The following is a 17,711-nucleotide window of genomic DNA, read 5'->3' as shown; positions in this document are numbered from 1 at the left end:
TGTAATGTAAATAAACCTTCAGAGATTAAGAAGAAAATTGAATGGATCCTGACTGCAAACTGAGTGTATTGCACCATGAGTTGTTACCATATTGTTTTAAAAGAATAAAATTCCATATAGGTTCTAGCCTTCCTCAATGCAAAGGAATACTAAAGCAAAAAAAGAAATGAGAAAAAGGACTTCTCATCCGCCATCTTTGCTTATAGAGTGACATTTTCGAATGATCTAATAAGCAAATGTAAGAGCCTTAATGTGTATAGAATTTACACTTTGATTTAATGCAAGTTGTTAGGTGATATATTTATACAATCCATTTTCATTCCATTTATACTGTATCACTGCTGATTCCACAACACATTTTAACCCAGGTTTTAGTACAGAAGTATACAAGCATTCAAAACTTCAGTGTTATGGCCCAGCAATACTATTCATATTGATTTTAAGGGAACATAACATTGGCGAATATAGCAGAATGGGATATGATGCTTATACAGTTAACAAAATTATATGGAACAACTTATATAAAACATTATCTTATTATCCCAACTACTACAGTTTATTACATGATCACTATGAGCCACTATTGGGTTCATTAGTTGGAACCTTTACACATGTAATAAGAGGATAAGAAGACAGTAACCTAAGTTCTTCAGAATAAACACTTTTCATAACTTATTGATACATGTTTAAAGCAATTGTGAATAAGAGACAATGATGAGAATGAATACAATCCTGTGCATATTCATTTAAAATTTATTAAGCACTGTGCTTAATTATGAGATTTGGGTCTTGTTTTGTGTGCATTGATAGTGACATTCAAGCCAATCAGTTAAGCAAGATGATTATTTTAATATTGGGAGAAATTAAATGTTACCCTAATAGCCTTTTCTTTACTAAAAAAGAAAACCGAATGATCAACAAAAATGGAAGAGTATGGTACAAACCTTTTTGCACAAATAATCCTTTCAGCTCAGCTGATTTCATGGTGGCCAAGGGGTATTGAAGGGCATTCAGAATAAAGTAGGAATAAAGGACTCCCTTTTCCATTTTATGGGAAAGCAATGTTGTCTGGTGGGCCCCAGGGGAAGAGCCTTCTCTGTAACGGCCTCGGCCCTCTGGAATCAGTTCCCCCCGGAGATTAGAACTGCCCGCACCCTCCTTGCCTTTCGCAAGTTACTTAAGACCCACCTTTGTCGCCAGGCATGAAGTAACTGAGATACCCTGAGCACATATACTTTTATGAATGGTATGATTGTATTGAAACCCATCTTAATGATGGGTTTTTTAAATGTTTTGTTTCTTTTTAAATATTGAATTTGTATATTGTTGTGATTGTTGTGAGCCGCTCCGAGTCTCCGGAGAGGGGTGGCATACAAATCTAATAAATTATTATTATTATTATTATTATTATTATTATTATTATATATCTCATTAGTATTAATTTGATTTTTAACTTGCCTTTATTATTGCTTACTACAACTTTGTTGTACAACCATTATTCCACTTCTCTTAATATTAATTTTCTATTAAAAGGTAGTTTGAATGATCTGTTAGTTTTCCTCAGTCACGTAACTTACTGTCATTTCTGTTTAGACAAATGAATGCAAAAGGAATCTAGGTTTTCTCTTAACCTGGCTTTCACCTGATCCTATTCTTTAAAGGCTACTAAGCTTTAGACGAATAATCTTCCAAAACTTTATAGAAGGCTATGCATTTGTTAAGCAAAACACTGGCTTGCTATGGTTTATTTATTTGATTTCTGTATGACTTATTTATTTATTTCTGATTCATTCATTTTATTTATATGCCGCTCACTCGAAAAGGACTCTGATGATATGTGGGCTTTAATTAATCATTTAATAAATGCATTCATAAGGTATATATTTCTAGTCTTTGCAATTGGACAAAAGTTTAAATCACGTTGAAAATTGACCCATCAATTATTTCATTTAGTTACACCAACATCTTTTTCAAGTTTGATTCTTGTGATTACCTAAACACATATTACCTTAACACACATAATGCAGGTTACCACTGCTTCAGCCCTAGTTTGAATGAACCTTTCTTTTAATTTTCCAAGGAAAGAAATTTCGAAATAATATTCACTAAATCGAGTCAACTGCATAACCTACTACCGATCATACTCTTACACTTGGAGGTTTTATATCCTTTTAAAGTTCCCGTTCACTGGCTTTCCCTTCCATTCTCCCCATTTATGCTTAGTAACCCGCTACCGAATTTCGGCAAGTTTAGCCCTGAAAGAGAACGGAAAAAATTTCAGTGTTTTAGCTTGGAAACTACAAAACCCAGAATACAGTTCGGGAAAAGCGCCTGTTTTCAGAGGCCCTATAAAGAAGGGAACTCCTTTAATAGGGAAGATTTCCCAAACACGACTACATCCCCCATAGTTCAAGGCGACCAAAATATCCTTGTGGGGTCCGCCCCTGGCCACCTCCCTCTCTCCGGCAGAGCGCCCGGATAAAGGTTCCGTTCCGTGCGCAGTGCGCCTTGATGCGTCGCTGTTGACAGGGGAGCAGGAGGCTTAAGGCTGGGGGGGAAGGCGGCAGCGACAGCCTGGCATCGTCCGACGCCCCACCGCGGTGGGAAGAGGACCCTGGAGTGGGAACCCAGGCGGAGGAAATGTCGGAAGGATGGGGAGGAGGCCCCACCGTCCGCGGCTCCGGCGGAGGAGGATTAAACCGCGAGCTCTGCCGCACGTTCGGCCACTACAACCGGCACCTAACGCGACTGCAGCACAACTTGCGCGAAACCAAGAAGTTCTTCCGCGACATCAAGCATTTCCAAGGGTCCACGGTTTTCCCCGTTGCTAATGCTGGGCCTGTTGGGGAGGAGCCGCCCGAACACCCCGCCCCTTCGGCCTTTGATAGCGCCCCTGCTGGTGGGGGTGCCTCCCTGCAGGCCGGTAAGCGCGAGGGGCTCGGCTGGGGGCGGCTTTGAAAGAAGCCGAGATTTGAGCAGCGGTTGAGAGGAAAAGGCAGGTTGGGGGGGGGGGGGAGACGTTTGAAAGCAGCAGCGGAGTTGATGGGAACGGAGCAGGGTTTTCGGAGGGGCCTTGAAAGGCAGCCCAGGAAAGCGCGTTGGACAACTCCGTGCTTAAGGAAGCCTTGTCCACCTCGGAGCGGAGGGTCTGCTGTGGATGCACAAAGGACAGCTTGTGTTAGGGCAGTGTTTCACAACCTTGGCAACTTGAAGATATTTGGACTTCAACTCCCGGAATTCCCCAGCCAGCATTCTGGCTGGGGAATTCCGGGAGTTGAAGTCCAAATATCTTCAAGTTGCCAAGGTTGGGAAACACTGTGTTAGGGCATCTGACCCGACAGTAAAGCTTTTTATGGTTGGCCTGTGGCTAGTTGTTACTGTGGGCAGTGTGATTCTGAACAGATCAGATTATTTTTTTAAAAAGAAAAAAATATGCACTGCTCAAAAAAATAAAGGCAACACCTAAACAACACAATATAACTCCAAGTAAATCAAACTTCTGTGAAATCAAGCTGTCCACTTAGGAAGCAACACTGATTGACCATCAATTTCACATGCTGTTGTGCACATTCAACTTTGTACAGAACAAAGTATTCAATGAGAATATTTCATTCATTCAGATCTCGGATGTGTTATTTGAGCAGTGTATTAAATTTATTTTTTTGAGCAGTGTATTAAATTTTTGTGTTAGCAATAGCATTAGCAATGGCATTTAGACTTATATACCACTTTGCAGTGCTTTACAGCCCTCTCTAAGTGGCTCTAAACTCGACTGCAGGAAATACGACTTTAGTAACCGAGTAGTTGATGCATGGAACTCACTACCTGATTCTGTAGTATCATCACCTAACCCTCAAAACTTTTCCCTTAGACTATCCACTGTTGAGCTCTCCCGATTCCTAAGAGGTCAGTAAGGGGTTGCATAAGTGCACCAGAGGCCCTCCTGTCCCCTGCCCCAATGTTTCTCTTTTACTAGTATCACGTATATACAGTGGTCCCCCGATTATTGCGAGGGTTCCGTTCCAGGACCCCTCGCAATGATCGGTTTTTCATGAAGTAGCACTGCGGAAGTAAAAACACCATCTGCGCATGCGCAGATGGTGTTTTTACTTCCGCCGCAGCAGCGAGGAGCCGAAGATTGGCGTTTCCCCGCCGCCCATGCAAACTCCTCGCTGCTGCCGCGCCCGCCGCTTGTCCGCCGCCTGCCTGCCCGCGCGCCCGCCCTTCGCCCGCCCACGCCGTTCGCTCGCACCGCTTCCCAGCTGAGTCCTGAAGCGAACTTCCGGAAGTTCGCCTTTGACGTTTGGCTTTGCCCCCCCATGCCGGCGGCGACGTTTTAAAACAGCCGCGCGGCTTCCCAACTGAGTCCCGAAGCCAAACGAACCCGGGTGGCCGGGCGAGCAGCGAGCGAACGGCGGGTGGCCGGGCGAAGGGCGGGCGAGCGGCGAACGGCGGGCGAGCGGGTGCTGGGGGGGGGCCTTTAAACAAGCAGAAGATTTATGGTGGCTTTCCATTTTAATTATGTCTGGATGCAGGATTTCCTTGGGCTTAAGCTGCAATCACCCACAAAGCTTGGGCTTAAGCTGCAATCACCCACCCTCTCGCCAGCAAGAGGGGGAAGACCCAGGGAAGCCGCCCAGCAGCTGATCTGCCCGGCGCCATCTACGCATGCGTGGCCATAGAAAAAAAGGGCGCGCATGCGCAGATGGTGTTTGTACTTCCGGGTTGAAAAATCGCCATATAGCCGTTTCGCAATGATCGGGATCGCAATACCCGGGGGATTACTGTAAATATTATTATATCTTTGTATACTACCAATACGTAAAATAAATAAAATATTGCCCCCTATCAATCTGGGTCTTCATTTTAATGACCTTGCAAGGATGGAAGGCTGAATCAACCTTGATTCCAACCTTAGTTTGGATATTTCACCTGGTTCCTTGATTCTTTGTCCAAGGCCTTCCTTTATATACTGCTCAAAAAAAAATAAAGGGAACACTCAAATAACACATCCTATACAGTACCTGAATGAATGAAATATTCTCATTGAATACTTTGTTCTATACAAAGTTGAATGTGCTAACAACCGAATGAAATTGATTGTCAATCAGTGTTGCTTCCTAAGTGGACAGCTTGATTTCACAGAAGTTTGATTTACTTGGAGTTATATTCTGTTGTTTAAGTGTTCCCTTTATTTTAAATTTTTTTTGAGCAGTATATATCTTGGATTAATAAAGGAGAATATTTGTAGCCTCGGGTTGAAATGAGGGGTTCCTTGGTTACACTCTGAAGCTGGCTTGTTTTCTTGCAGAAATTTTCTTTTCATTACCCAGACTAGATAACTTCATCTCTGCTGAGTTGTAGATCTGTTTTCAATAATGTTTGTAATCAAACCTTATGTAAACCGTCTTTTTCTACTTCAGCAAAACCAAAAGTCTTGGAATTTAAACTTGGGGAATTTGCGGCAACCAACAAATTAATGACATTTATTTGTTAAACATGTTAAACGTGTTTAACATGTTTGACCAAATTCAAAGAAAGAATGGCTTTGGTATTTATTACATGTTATGCAGCAAAGTAAATTTTAAGTATTTAAAGTATGACTTGTTAGGGAAAAAGAATGACCAAATCAGAAATGCATGAACATTTGGGATGTTTGCCAAAAAAAAAAGATGAATAGAATAGAATAGAATTTTATTGGCCAAGTGTGATTGGACACACAAGGAATTTGTCTTGGTGCATATGCTCTCAGCGTACATAAAAGAAAAAGATACATTTGTCAACAATCATGTGGCACAACACTTAATGATTGTCATAGGGGTCAAATAAGCAATGAAGAAACAATATTAATAAAAATCTTAGGATACAAGCAACAAGTTACAGTCATACAGTCCTAAGTGGGAGGAAAAGGATGATAGGAATGATGAAAGATGCCAACATCCCTTTGAAGCAAATATACTAATGATCTGTAGGCAGAAAACTTGAATACTATACTCCCTTAAATAGAGATTAGAAGATAGCTATAAATATCTCGATAGAATAGAGTGTAGGCTGAAACTATTGTTATTCACTTCCTTTTTTCCCTTTGATTTCTCCAAAATATGTGAAACTGGCTTCTTCTGGATTCTTTGGTAAATAGAGCATCAATTTGTTAATATTAGAAAGAATAGAATATTCTTGAAGTATTATTTTTGAAGAATTGTGTAAATAAGTGGATATATTCAAAGCTTAGGTGTGTAGGGCTTAATAGAATAATGGTTTTTGCACAAATTGGAACAAGATTCTGAAGAAATATATAAATTGAATATATGACCTGTATCTTTGAAAATTGTGATGAATTTATGGTTAGTTAGTAAGTAGTCAAACTATGTATCCTCTGATAATAGAAATACCTTCATGTAAGTCTTTTGGGCTGTTTGCCTTGTCTTGTAATTTACATTTCAAAGGTACATTAAGTATTGAATTATTTGTTGAGAGCTATATCTTATTAATGTTTATTTATTTATTATATTTAAATATGAATGTATCTATTTATACATTCTTTATTTATTTTATTTAAATATGAATGTATCTATTATACATATCTATTATACATTCATATGATAACATATGAATGTTATCAGAACAAGGTTAGAATATATGATCTGACCATTATTTAAGGGTCAGTAAAATGTTTTCTCCGTCACAGACAGAAATGTCATCTCTGAGGAAAAATGCGTATAACATGTTTATTTAGAGCATGGGTGTGAAACTTGCCATGTTATATTGCTGTCATCTGACATATCGTGACATTTTTTCCCCTTCGTTGAATTGGGGTTGGTGTCACCTGCAAGTGAAGCATCTAGCTCATAGGCTGCCAGTTGGCCCCCCTGATTTAGAGGCTTCTGTGGCTCATGCCTCATGAATTAGACCAAAATATACTAGGAAAATGTGTAATTGAAGAAATTATTGAAGCAGGTATAATTTCTCCCTGGTGTGCAGACGTCCATTATGGGAAAATGGGACAGTTAATAAATTATTAACTTTAACTGTTTAAATTATTAATAGTTTAATTTATTAATTTAGACATTTATCTCCTGCTTTCCTTGTCCCATAGGAAATTGTTTTACTAGATGGCATAAACATATATAGAAACAGACTGTATACTCAGCATATTTTAGTTGCCAAGTAATGTTTGATAACTTATATACAGTAATACCGAAATGGCAATGAAAGTAAAGGTGCTTTGATACAGTTTTGATCCAAAGACTTGGGCAAGTTTATACATGTAATACTGCTTCCAAGATGAGATGCTTCCTGGATAAACTCTGGTTCATACTAAGACTATACAAAACTTCTGCCATATGACCATAAAAAAGGTGCAGTTGTAAATTGTTCCAAATCTGTAAATTGTTCCATTTCTGCCCCTACCTTTTGAAAGGTTTTACCTTCAGATCTAAAATATGGTACAGTGGTACCTCGAGATACGAGTTTAATTCGTTCCGGACCTGGGCTCTTAAGTCGAGCAGCTCTTATCTCGAACGACTTTTCCCCATAGGAATTAATGTAAATAATTTTAATTGGTTCCAGCCCTCAAAAAACTCACAAAGTTAGTCTAAATTATGCAGAAAGACATGTTTTTAATGAAGAAATGTACATGTACATATAAATGAATAATGAAGTTTCTTTCACTTAACTTGTAAACTTTCTTAAACTTTTAAATTTACATATGTTCAACTTCTCTGCCACCCAATCCTGTAGGACAGAGGTCCCCAACCCTTTTTGCACCAGGGACCGGCTTTAAGCGATCAAGAGAGGAATGGGTGAATGAATGGACGGAGGGTGGGAAGGAAGGAAGGAAAGAGGGAAGGGACAGGAACAGAGGAAGGAAGCAAGGAAACTTATGAAAGGGGAGAGTAAGAGAGGAATGAGTGAAGGGAGGGAGGGAGGGAAGAAGGTGGGAAGGAGAAAGAAAAGAAGAAATAGAGGAAGGGAAGGTAAAAGAGAGAAAGAAAAAGAGCAAGCAAGCAAGCAAGAAAGAAAGAAAGAAAGAAAGAAAGAAAGAAAGAAAGGGGGAAGGGACAGGAACAGAGGAAGGAAGCAAGGAAACTTATGAAAGGGGAGAGTAAGAGAGGAATGAGTGAAGGGAGGGAGGGAGGGAAGAAGGTGGGAAGGAGAAAGAAAAGAAGAAATAGAGGAATGGAAGGTAAAAGAGAGAAAGAAAGAAAGCAAGAAAGAAAGAAAGAAAGAAAGAAAGAAAGGGGGAAGGGACAGGAACAGAGGAAGGAAGCAAGGAAACTTATGAAAGGGGAGAGTAAGAGAGGAATGAGTGAAGGGAGGGAGGGAAGAAGGTGGGAAGGAGAAAGAAAAGAAGAAATAGAGGAAGGGAAGGTAAAAGAGAGAAAGAAAAAGAGCAAGAAAGAAAGAAAGAAAGAAAGAAAGGGGGAAGGGACAGGAACAGAGGAAGGAAGCAAGGAAACTTATGAAAGGGGAGAGTAAGAGAGGAATGAGTGAAGGGAGGGAGGGAGGGAAGAAGGTGGGAAGGAGAAAGAAAAGAAGAAATAGAAGGGAAGGTAAAAGAGAGAAAGAAAAAGAGCAAGAAAGAAAGCTGCAAGCCCCCCCCCCCCCGAGCCCCCCAGGCCGGCTGCAACCTTTTAAAACACACGCGCCGCTTCGCAGCTGTCTCCTGAAGCCGAACGCGGAAGTTAGCGTTTGGCTTCAGGAGACAGCTCCTTGGCGCTTGTATCTCGAATTTGGGCTTGTAAGTAGAACAAAAATATCTCTCCCTTCCCAGCTCTTATCTCGAGTTGCTCTTAAGTAGAGCAGCTCTTATGTCGGGGTTCCACTGTATAGCTTTATTTAGTTAATACTCTATCTTTTTGTTATGATTGTGAGTGCGTGGAGCCAGATAATAAAGCAATTATGGACCTAATATTGCCATATGAAAAAAAGTTTATTTCAAAATTTGTTACTCTGGAGTTCAATGAAATATTTCATAAAAGGTCATTTCACTTTTTCCTGTACAGTTCACTATTAATGGTTCATGTGTTATTTTTTCAACACTGAAACAAAAATAACATTATAGGCAAAGCATTCATCTTAATCACAGAAATTCTGCCTAATAATGACAGTTGTACTTTCTCCCATTTTAACATTTTCCTAACATTCCATGTGTTCACTTAATTATTTTGAAATAACATCATGTCATATTTCTCATAGTGATACCCTTTTTTTTTTTACCATGAAATCAATTTTATTCATAATTGTTTTTGATGTTGTTTTTTCATATATTTGTATTAATACGGTAACTTTGTTTTTCGCTTATTAATTTTGAGACCTACTAGTTCATCCTTTAATATTTTAATTGTTAGTGCACAAAATCCTTTTAATGCTAAGAAGTTTCAAATATACCGCTGGAAAGAATGATACAATTTGTTATTTCAGAATAACAAACTTTTTTCAATAAATATCAATGGTTTAAATATACCTCCCAAAAGAACACAAACATTTGCTAAACTAAAAAATATTGAAGGCTGAGATTATATGATTACAGGAAATGGAAAATTAGGGATATTATATACAGTATGTCCCAGAAATGAGTACACATTATATATAATCACACCCGCAAGAATAACATATGCCTAAAATTGGAAAAATGATAAAGTACCATTGGAAGAAGAATTGATAAGGAAAATACTGGATTGCACGGGGATGGACAAATTAACAAAAGAGATAAAAGAAGACACAGATTGCTACTTGGTTTGGGATAAATTATACAATTGGTTAGACATTAGAAATAGAGATTAAGGTTTAAGGATGAAAGGTGAAATAGGAAACAATGTAGGCAAAACACAAAGATAAGTAATTAATGTGAAGAAACAAAAATTGAAATCTGTATATAGGTCAATAATAAAAACAATTAGAGAAGAAATAAGGGGAAAATATAAATAATATACTACATACCAAGAAAAAAACTCTTGTAAAAAGTGAATTTATGTTTATATGTGGATGTATTGTTGTTTGTATTGTTTTGTAGTTTTAAAAAATAAAATCAATTTTAATTTTTTTTATTAAAAAAAATTGGAAACACCATGTTGTCTACGAATTAGAGTATAAACTATTTTAAATAAGGGACCTATTCAAACAATTATTAGATATTTATAATTATCAAAACATATTGATAAAAGCATTTATAAAAAGTGTAACCTTGTTCTTAGGGGGAAAACATAATTAGCAACTTTTCTAGATAGTTGGAAATTCTGATATTTTCTCAACTAGTATAAAATGATTCCACCTTCAAATTGGTTTAGTATAATTATTGTTAATTATTCTTGTTTATACATCAAGAAGTATTTTCCTAGTTGCAAGATTGATAGCTCTTCAGTTATTTTAACCTGCTAGAATGTAAGTGAAAAAGAAAAGCAATTATATCTGCAAACACATTGATTGCACTGTGAAGTATTTTCTGCATGAACCTTAATAGCTTTCTCCATGAGGCAGCGGATACGTGATAGGAAGTTAAAATATTCATGAAGGGTATTAATTAATTGCAGTGAACCACCTGCCTAGAGACCTATTTAGAGACTTTAGAGACAGTGCTATCTCTCTCCCGTTACAAATCTATTCAAAGCAAAGATGGTTGCCCAGGACTATGCTGGCAAATTTAATCACTGGATTGTTTCTTGCTGCGTTGTTGTCTCTACACACTACAACAATTTCAACCCGTACCTGTAAACCCTGAGTTATATGATACTGTACTGGCAAAGTAAGCTACTTCAACAGTAAGAATTCTGATTATAATTGGATACTCAAATTTTTATCCGGGATGCAGGTAGTCCTTGCTTACTGACTACTTGTTCAGTGATAATTTGAAGTTTCAGTGGTGCTGAATAATATGTAATATGCACTTACAATGGAATGGTCCTGTAATGTGTTTGTTTGTACTTGTGTGTTTGTGTGTGTGTGTATGTGTACATAAACACATACGCATATACCCCTAGCAGTTCGAAAGCATGCAGATGCGAGTAGATAAATAGTTACCACTTTTGGTGGGATGGTAACAGCATGCCATGTGCTTCAGCGTATAGTCGTACTGGCCATATGACCACGGAAATATACAGTATTAAGACAATGCTGACTCCTTGTGTGAATAAATGAAGATGAGTACTATCCCCTAGAGCAGTGGTTCTCAACCTTTCTAATGCCGAGACCCCTTAATACAGTTCCTCATTTTGTGGTGGGGGAGGGGGGACACTGCACTGGTAGCAGAAGTGGAGCTGCGTGTGCAACTCTGGGTGACTGGCATGCGTGCAAGTGCATTAGAGTGAGATTTGGATTCTGGCATGCACAGGAAGCAAAATCTTGTGAGAGAACAAGCATGTGAGATTTTGGTGATTTTTGTTGGTTTTGGGCTGTCGTGCATGCGCGGAAGCAAAAGAATCACCGAAATCTCGTGCATCCTTGCATCTTCTCTCAAGATTTCCTTGCTGCACATGCACAGAAGCCAAATCTCACTCGGACATGCATATGTGGGCCAGACGTGCCCGCGCTTATCCAGAGTTGCATGTGCATCAGCATCAGTAGCGGTGGTATGCTATGGCGCCATCCTTGCCTTGGCTTTGTTGCGTTCAAACGTAGCCTTTATTAGACTTCCTAAGCTTTCCCTCTGCGTCCCTCAACACACACAGCATGCGCCAGCCCCCTCGCCCAAGGTTTTCTCCAACTCTATGGCAGTGTTTCCCAATCTTGGCAACTTGAAGATATCTGGACTTCAACTCCCAGAATTCCCCAGCCAGCAAATGCCATCAAATGCTGGCTGTGGAATTCTGGGAGTTGAAGTCCAGAGATCTTCAAGTTGTCAAGGTTGGGAAACACTGCTCTATGGTACCCCATGTTCTTTTCCTGAGACTCCCACCATTTCCTGTTTAATGTCATGCATATCTTGGAGTCAAAAGGGTACTAGGACTTAGCAACAACAATTCCAATATCAATTGCTGTCATAACAGAAGGACAACCTGTTTATAAGATCAAAGGCAACATGAGAAAATATTATTTTACTGAAAGAGTAGTAGATCCTTGGAACAAACTTCCAGCAGATGTGGTTGGTAAATCCACAGTAACTGAATTTAAACATGCCTGGGATAAACATATATCCATTATAAGATAAACTACAGGAAATAGTATAAGGGCAGACTAGATGGACCATGAGGTCTTTTTCTGCTGTCAGTTTTCTATCTTTCTATATTTCTATTTGTATTAGGAAAGGAACAGTCATGTTAATCTTAAAAACAATCTGATTACAATGGATTTTAATAAATAAAAGCAAATCATTGCATAATTCTTTTTCAAAAACTTTTAGCATGATGTTTAAAAAGTCATGTGACTTCTGAAACAATTTTTAAAAAAAGAAACTTACTAATTTGATCTTCATTGATGAATTTACTTCCAATTCTATAATCATGATTTCCACATTTCCTCTTCGCCCAGGAACAATAACACTTGGTATCATGTCCCACATTAGTTAAAAATAAGAAAATCGTCTTTCTGCAGTTACATTTTTGGCTTCAGAAAATTTTTTGAAATGCTACTTTATTACAAAAGCAATAGAAGTTGGCAACACTTGGTCAACAAACAATCTTAGATTGGTGAAAAAAATTAAGTCAACAAAGTGTACAACCTGTGGGTTTAGAGATGAACTGCCTAGAGAAAAAACACTCACAAACCTGTTCAGCATACAGTGGGCTTAAATTAAATCCAACTTCAATTTGAAAGTTGGCTTTCAGGTTTTGCAAAAAAGAACCTTCTCCTTTTACTGTGTGGGTGTTACAGCAGTCCCATTTTAATTTCAGCAGAACACTTTCTGCTTTTATATGCTTCCTTTTGCATTCATCTGCCTACAAAATACTATTGCATTTTAACATTTATATAGATTATAGAAAGAGTTTATTTATTTATTTCAATTTATAAGCCTGTCCTGAAGGACTCAGGGCGGAGTTCTGTTTTCTATATAATTACATTTTTACACAACTGAAAGTACTATGCTTCAGTCACAAATGTAAACGTTAATGTGTTTGTTTTTCTCATTGTCAGTAGAAATAAGCATAGAAGTAGCCTGCAGTACTGAATTCCAGCCATTGCACCACCAAGGCTAATTAATTAACGCATAGAATTGCAATATATCTGCATGGAGACATATGGCAAACCTTTTAAGCTGTGTCTAATTTTGTCTAGTGCTTTTAATGTTAAAAGGCTCTCTTCTCTTCAGCTTGACTCCTGTTAACTACAGGGAGCTGTAGTTCTTTTGGCAGCCATAAAGACGTAGCTTGCTAGGGCCTTCCTCAGTTTCCCAGTCTAATCAGTAGTCTTGGGATTTCCTAATTAATTCCTGTCCAACTGTTTAAAAAGTCTGCCCTGGCTTAGATTTTGGAGTTAAGGTTAATTTTATTTGGGAAACAGTGGGAAATCTTACGAAGGAGGAAAAAGATGCACAATTATGGTGTGAATATAGGAGTGTTCAAAGAATGGGATCCCTCTCTGAAAAGCTGGCAGTATGGTCAAACAAAACAAACTTTTGTTTTATCTTGTTTGCAGTTTATATCCTGTGTAAAATTATGCATCATTGATAGGATTTGTATTTCTGAATGTATTAGTAGCCTATGTATTATGATAATGTGGTAGAACATAAACATTTTTAGGGGGTGGGGGGGAATGATTGAACACATAATTCCATACTTTTTGAGATTAACTGTCTTTAGGTAGAATGGCTTGAAGGTTTATTGTTTTGCAAAGTCCTCTCAGGCTATAATTTAATAGGACATGGACGCGGGCATCCTGGGCACAATGGTCTGGATGAACCAGCAGCTTTGGAAATAACAGCTTCTGGGAATAGAAGGAAAGTGCAGGGACAGTATCATTATGGATGGAGCCTTGCTGCTACTGCCTCTCATCAACTGAAAATATTAAGATACATTCAAGTTTTAGCATTTTATTAAAATGTGAAGGGGCCTGTGGACAAGATGCTTATTCAATTTCCTGCCATTATGTAAATTAAAAGCACAAGATTCTGGATTGCTGCTATTTATCCTCCTTACTGCCTATTTAAAATGTGTATCCTTCCCCGCAGGGAGGCGGAACCAATTAGGAGGTTCCGCCCCAGACGCCTGATGGATCCAGAAGGCTTCCAGATGGCGCTTGGGGTTATTCCAGATACACTTGTCCACAGTTCGGCAGAGTCTCTTGCTGAGGCCTGGAACAAGGCTGCAGGGGAGGCTCTTGACCGGATTGCGCCGTTGCGACCTCTCCGCGGCACTAGACCCCGTAGAGCTCCATGGTTCAACGAGGAGCTCCGGGTGTTGAAGCGCCAGAAGAGACGTCTGGAGAAGCGATGGAGGAAGAGTAAGTCCGAATCCGATCGAACACTTGTAAGAGCTCATATTAAGACTTACAAAGTGGCGCTCAAGGCGGCAAGATGCGCGTATCATGCCGCCTTGATTGCATCAGCGGAATCCCGCCCGGCCGCTCTGTTTAGGGTAACCCGCTCCCTTCTTAATCAGAGGGGAGTTGGGGAGCCCTTGCAGAGTAGTGCCGAGGATTTTAACACGTTTTTCGCTGATAAAATCGCCCGGATCCGAGCGGACCTCGACTCCAATTGTGAAACAGAGTCGACTGACAATGAGTCAGGGGCTAAACGTCTTTGTCCATCTGTCTGGGAGGAGTTTGACTTGGTGACACCTGATGAAGTGGACAAGGCCATTGGAGCTGTGAGTTCCGCCACCTGTTTACTGGATCCGTGTCCCTCTCGGCTGGTTTCGGCCAGTCGAGGGGTGACACGGAGCTGGGTCCAGGAGATTGTCAACGCCTCCTTGGGGAGGGGGTCCTTTCCGCCACTTTATAAGGAGGCGGTTGTGCGCCCCCTCCTCAAGAAGCCTTCCCTGGACCCAGCCGTGCTTAATAACTACCGTCCAGTCTCCAACCTTCCCTTCATGGGGAAGGTTGTCGAGAAGGTGGTGGCACTTCAACTCCAGCGGTCCTTGGATGAAGCCGATTATCTAGGTCCTCAGCAGTCTGGATTCAGGCCCGGCTACAGCACGGAAACTGCTTTGGTCGCGTTGATGGATGATCTCTGGCGGGCCCGGGACGGGCTTGTCCTCTGTCCTGGTGCTCCTTGACCTCTCAGCGGCTTTCGATACCATCGACCATGGTATCCTTCTGCGCCGGCTGGAGGGGTTGGGAGTGGGAGGCACTGTTCTTCAGTGGTTCTCCTACCTCTCCGGTCGGTCGCAGTCGGTGTTAGTGGAGGGTCAGAGGTCGACCCCGAGTTTTCTCCCTTGTGGGGTGCCTCAGGGGTCGGTCCTCTCCCCCCTGCTATTTAATATCTACATGAAACCACTGGGTGAGATCATCCAAGGGCATGGGGTGAGGTATCATCAATATGCCGATGATACCCAGTTGTACATCTCCACCCCATGTCCAGTCAACGAAGCAGTGGAAGTGATGTGACGGTGCCTGGAGGCTGTTGGGGCCTGGATGGGTGTCAACAAACTCAAACTCAACCCAGACAAGACGGAGTGGCTGTGGGTTTTGCCTCCCAAGGACAATTCTATCTGTCCGTCCATTACCCTGGGGGGGGAATTATTGACCCCCTCAGAGAGGGTCCGCAACTTGGGTGTCCTCCTCGATCCACAGCTCACATTAGAAAAACACCTTTCAGCTGTGGTGAGGGGGGCGTTTGCCCAGGTTCGCCTGGTGCGCCAGTTGCGGCCCTATTTGGACCGGGAGTCATTGCTCACAGTCACTCATGCCCTCATCACCTCGAGGCTCAACTACTGTAACGCTCTCTACATGGGGCTACCTTTGAAAAGTGTTCGGAAACTTCAGATCGTGCAGAATGCAGCTGCGAGAGCAATTATGGGCTTCTCCAAGTATGCCCATATCACTCCAACACTCCGCAGTCTGCATTGGCTGCCGATCAGTTTCCGGTCACAATTCAAAGTGTTGGTTATGACCTATAAAGCCCTTCATGGCACCGGACCAGAATATCTTCAGGACCGCCTCCTGCCGCACGAATCCCAGCGACCGGTTAAGTCCCACAGAGTTGGCCTTCTCGGGGTCCCGTCGACTAAACAATGTCGTCTGGCGGGACCCAGGGGAAGAGCCTTCTCTGTGGGGGCCCCGACCCTCTGGAACCAGCTCCCCCCTGAGATTAGGATTGCCCCCACCCTCCCTGCCTTTCGTAAACTCCTTAAGACCCACCTTTGCCGTCAGGCATGGGGGAACTAAAACACCTCCCCCTTGCCCATGTTGTTTTGTTGATTGATTGACTGTGTGCCTGTTGTTTTTTTTAATATATACTGTTTTTTATGAGATTATTAATTTAAATTGGAACTGGATGGGTGGGCATTGGATTTGGTATTGTGTACTGTACTGTTTTTTATTATTGTTGTGAGCCGCCCCGAGTTTGCGGAGAGGGGTGGCATATAAATCCAATAAACCTAACCATAAACCTAAACCGTATTTGTACTGGCATTGGGATATGTGGGAGCTCCTAAGCCATATCCAGTCCCCTTAGGGCTATAATATATTTGACAAAGTGAATGGTGATCCATGAATACTTACGCTATCATTAAAAAAAACCTTAAAAAGTCACAAAAATGTCTTGTTTAGAATTGATGTTTATGGGCATCATTACGGGCATCCTCCAGAAATATTGGGAATATAAGGTGCAGGGGCTGCGCTTGCTGGTTAATTCTGGGAATTGCAGTCCCAACACATATAGGAGGCACTTGGATGGGAAGGTTAATCTTGGGGAAAATATGCGCCAAGAACCTTGCAGGATAAAATTCTTAATAAGATTTATATGCTTTTTTTTTTTTAGGACAGCTAAGTTCAATTGCCTTTCCCCGACATGAGGAGGAATATCTCCAGCTGACAGTAAGCTGTCACCCGTGCTTATTAATCTTCGGTCAAAACTGTAATGCCAAATGCCAATTGCTCAACATGTTGTTAGGGAGGAGACTGCTACCTACCACCAAAATTAGCAGTGAAGAGCATTGTAAGAGGCGCCGAATTCGTTTTACACACGGAAGACAGACACGGATCAGTTTAGCTCTACCAGGACAGTATGAATTGGTGCATAATTTGGCAGCTCATCAAAGTAGTTGGGAAACAATACCTGAGGAGGACTTAGAAATCCATGATGACAATGAGGATCTGGCCCATCAGATTGCAGAGTTGGAGGTTACGCTGAATCATACTATATTACAGGTACCACATGAGAACAAATATCTTCGTACACACCATTTCATGTTTAAACAGGTTTATATAAGAAAGTTTTGCCATGAAGCCTTTTCATTAATGTTACAATTTTTTTTGGAAATAGATGAAGAAATTCTACAGCTAGAACAAACAACAACTTTAAAAATATAAATTAAAAATATAAGTTCATCCCGAAGTTTAATTTCAACATTTCTCTCTGAATTTAAAACCACTGTTTCTATAGCATGTGAAATATGGAGGATGCAATTTGAAATAAAGAAACTTTGGTTGGAAAGGAAACATTTAAATCTTCCCCTGATTGGCATACTTGGCCAATCCTTGCCTTATCCCCCAATTAAGATTATGAATGTACATTTATAAAATTTAAATGTTCTTTGCCTTATTCTTTATTGTACTTAAATATTGTATCCCTTAATTGAATCTTAGTGCATTACAGATAGGCAGCCCAAATCAAAATA

At 40.5% G+C, this 17,711-nt stretch overlaps 1 protein-coding gene across 1 annotated transcript in view; it reads left to right on the top strand.

The window, feature by feature from the left end:
* The first annotated feature begins 2,510 nt into the window (after positions 1-2,510).
* Positions 2,511-17,711, top strand: part of DSTYK (dual serine/threonine and tyrosine protein kinase) — a 44,147-nt gene continuing 28,946 nt past the window's right edge. Inside the window, exons 1-2 of the mRNA XM_070745498.1 lie at positions 2,511-2,923; positions 16,853-17,241. Coding sequence (XP_070601599.1) covers positions 2,641-2,923; positions 16,853-17,241 — 672 coding nt within the window. The 5' untranslated portion in view covers positions 2,511-2,640. The remainder of the gene's footprint in view (positions 2,924-16,852; positions 17,242-17,711) is intronic.

The sequence above is a fragment of the Erythrolamprus reginae genome, chromosome 3, assembly GCF_031021105.1.
Source record: "Erythrolamprus reginae isolate rEryReg1 chromosome 3, rEryReg1.hap1, whole genome shotgun sequence".
Taxonomy (NCBI): Eukaryota; Metazoa; Chordata; class Lepidosauria; order Squamata; family Dipsadidae; genus Erythrolamprus; species Erythrolamprus reginae.
The sequence above is the reverse complement of the archived record's forward strand: the minus strand, read 5'-3'. Positions and strand labels throughout refer to the sequence as shown.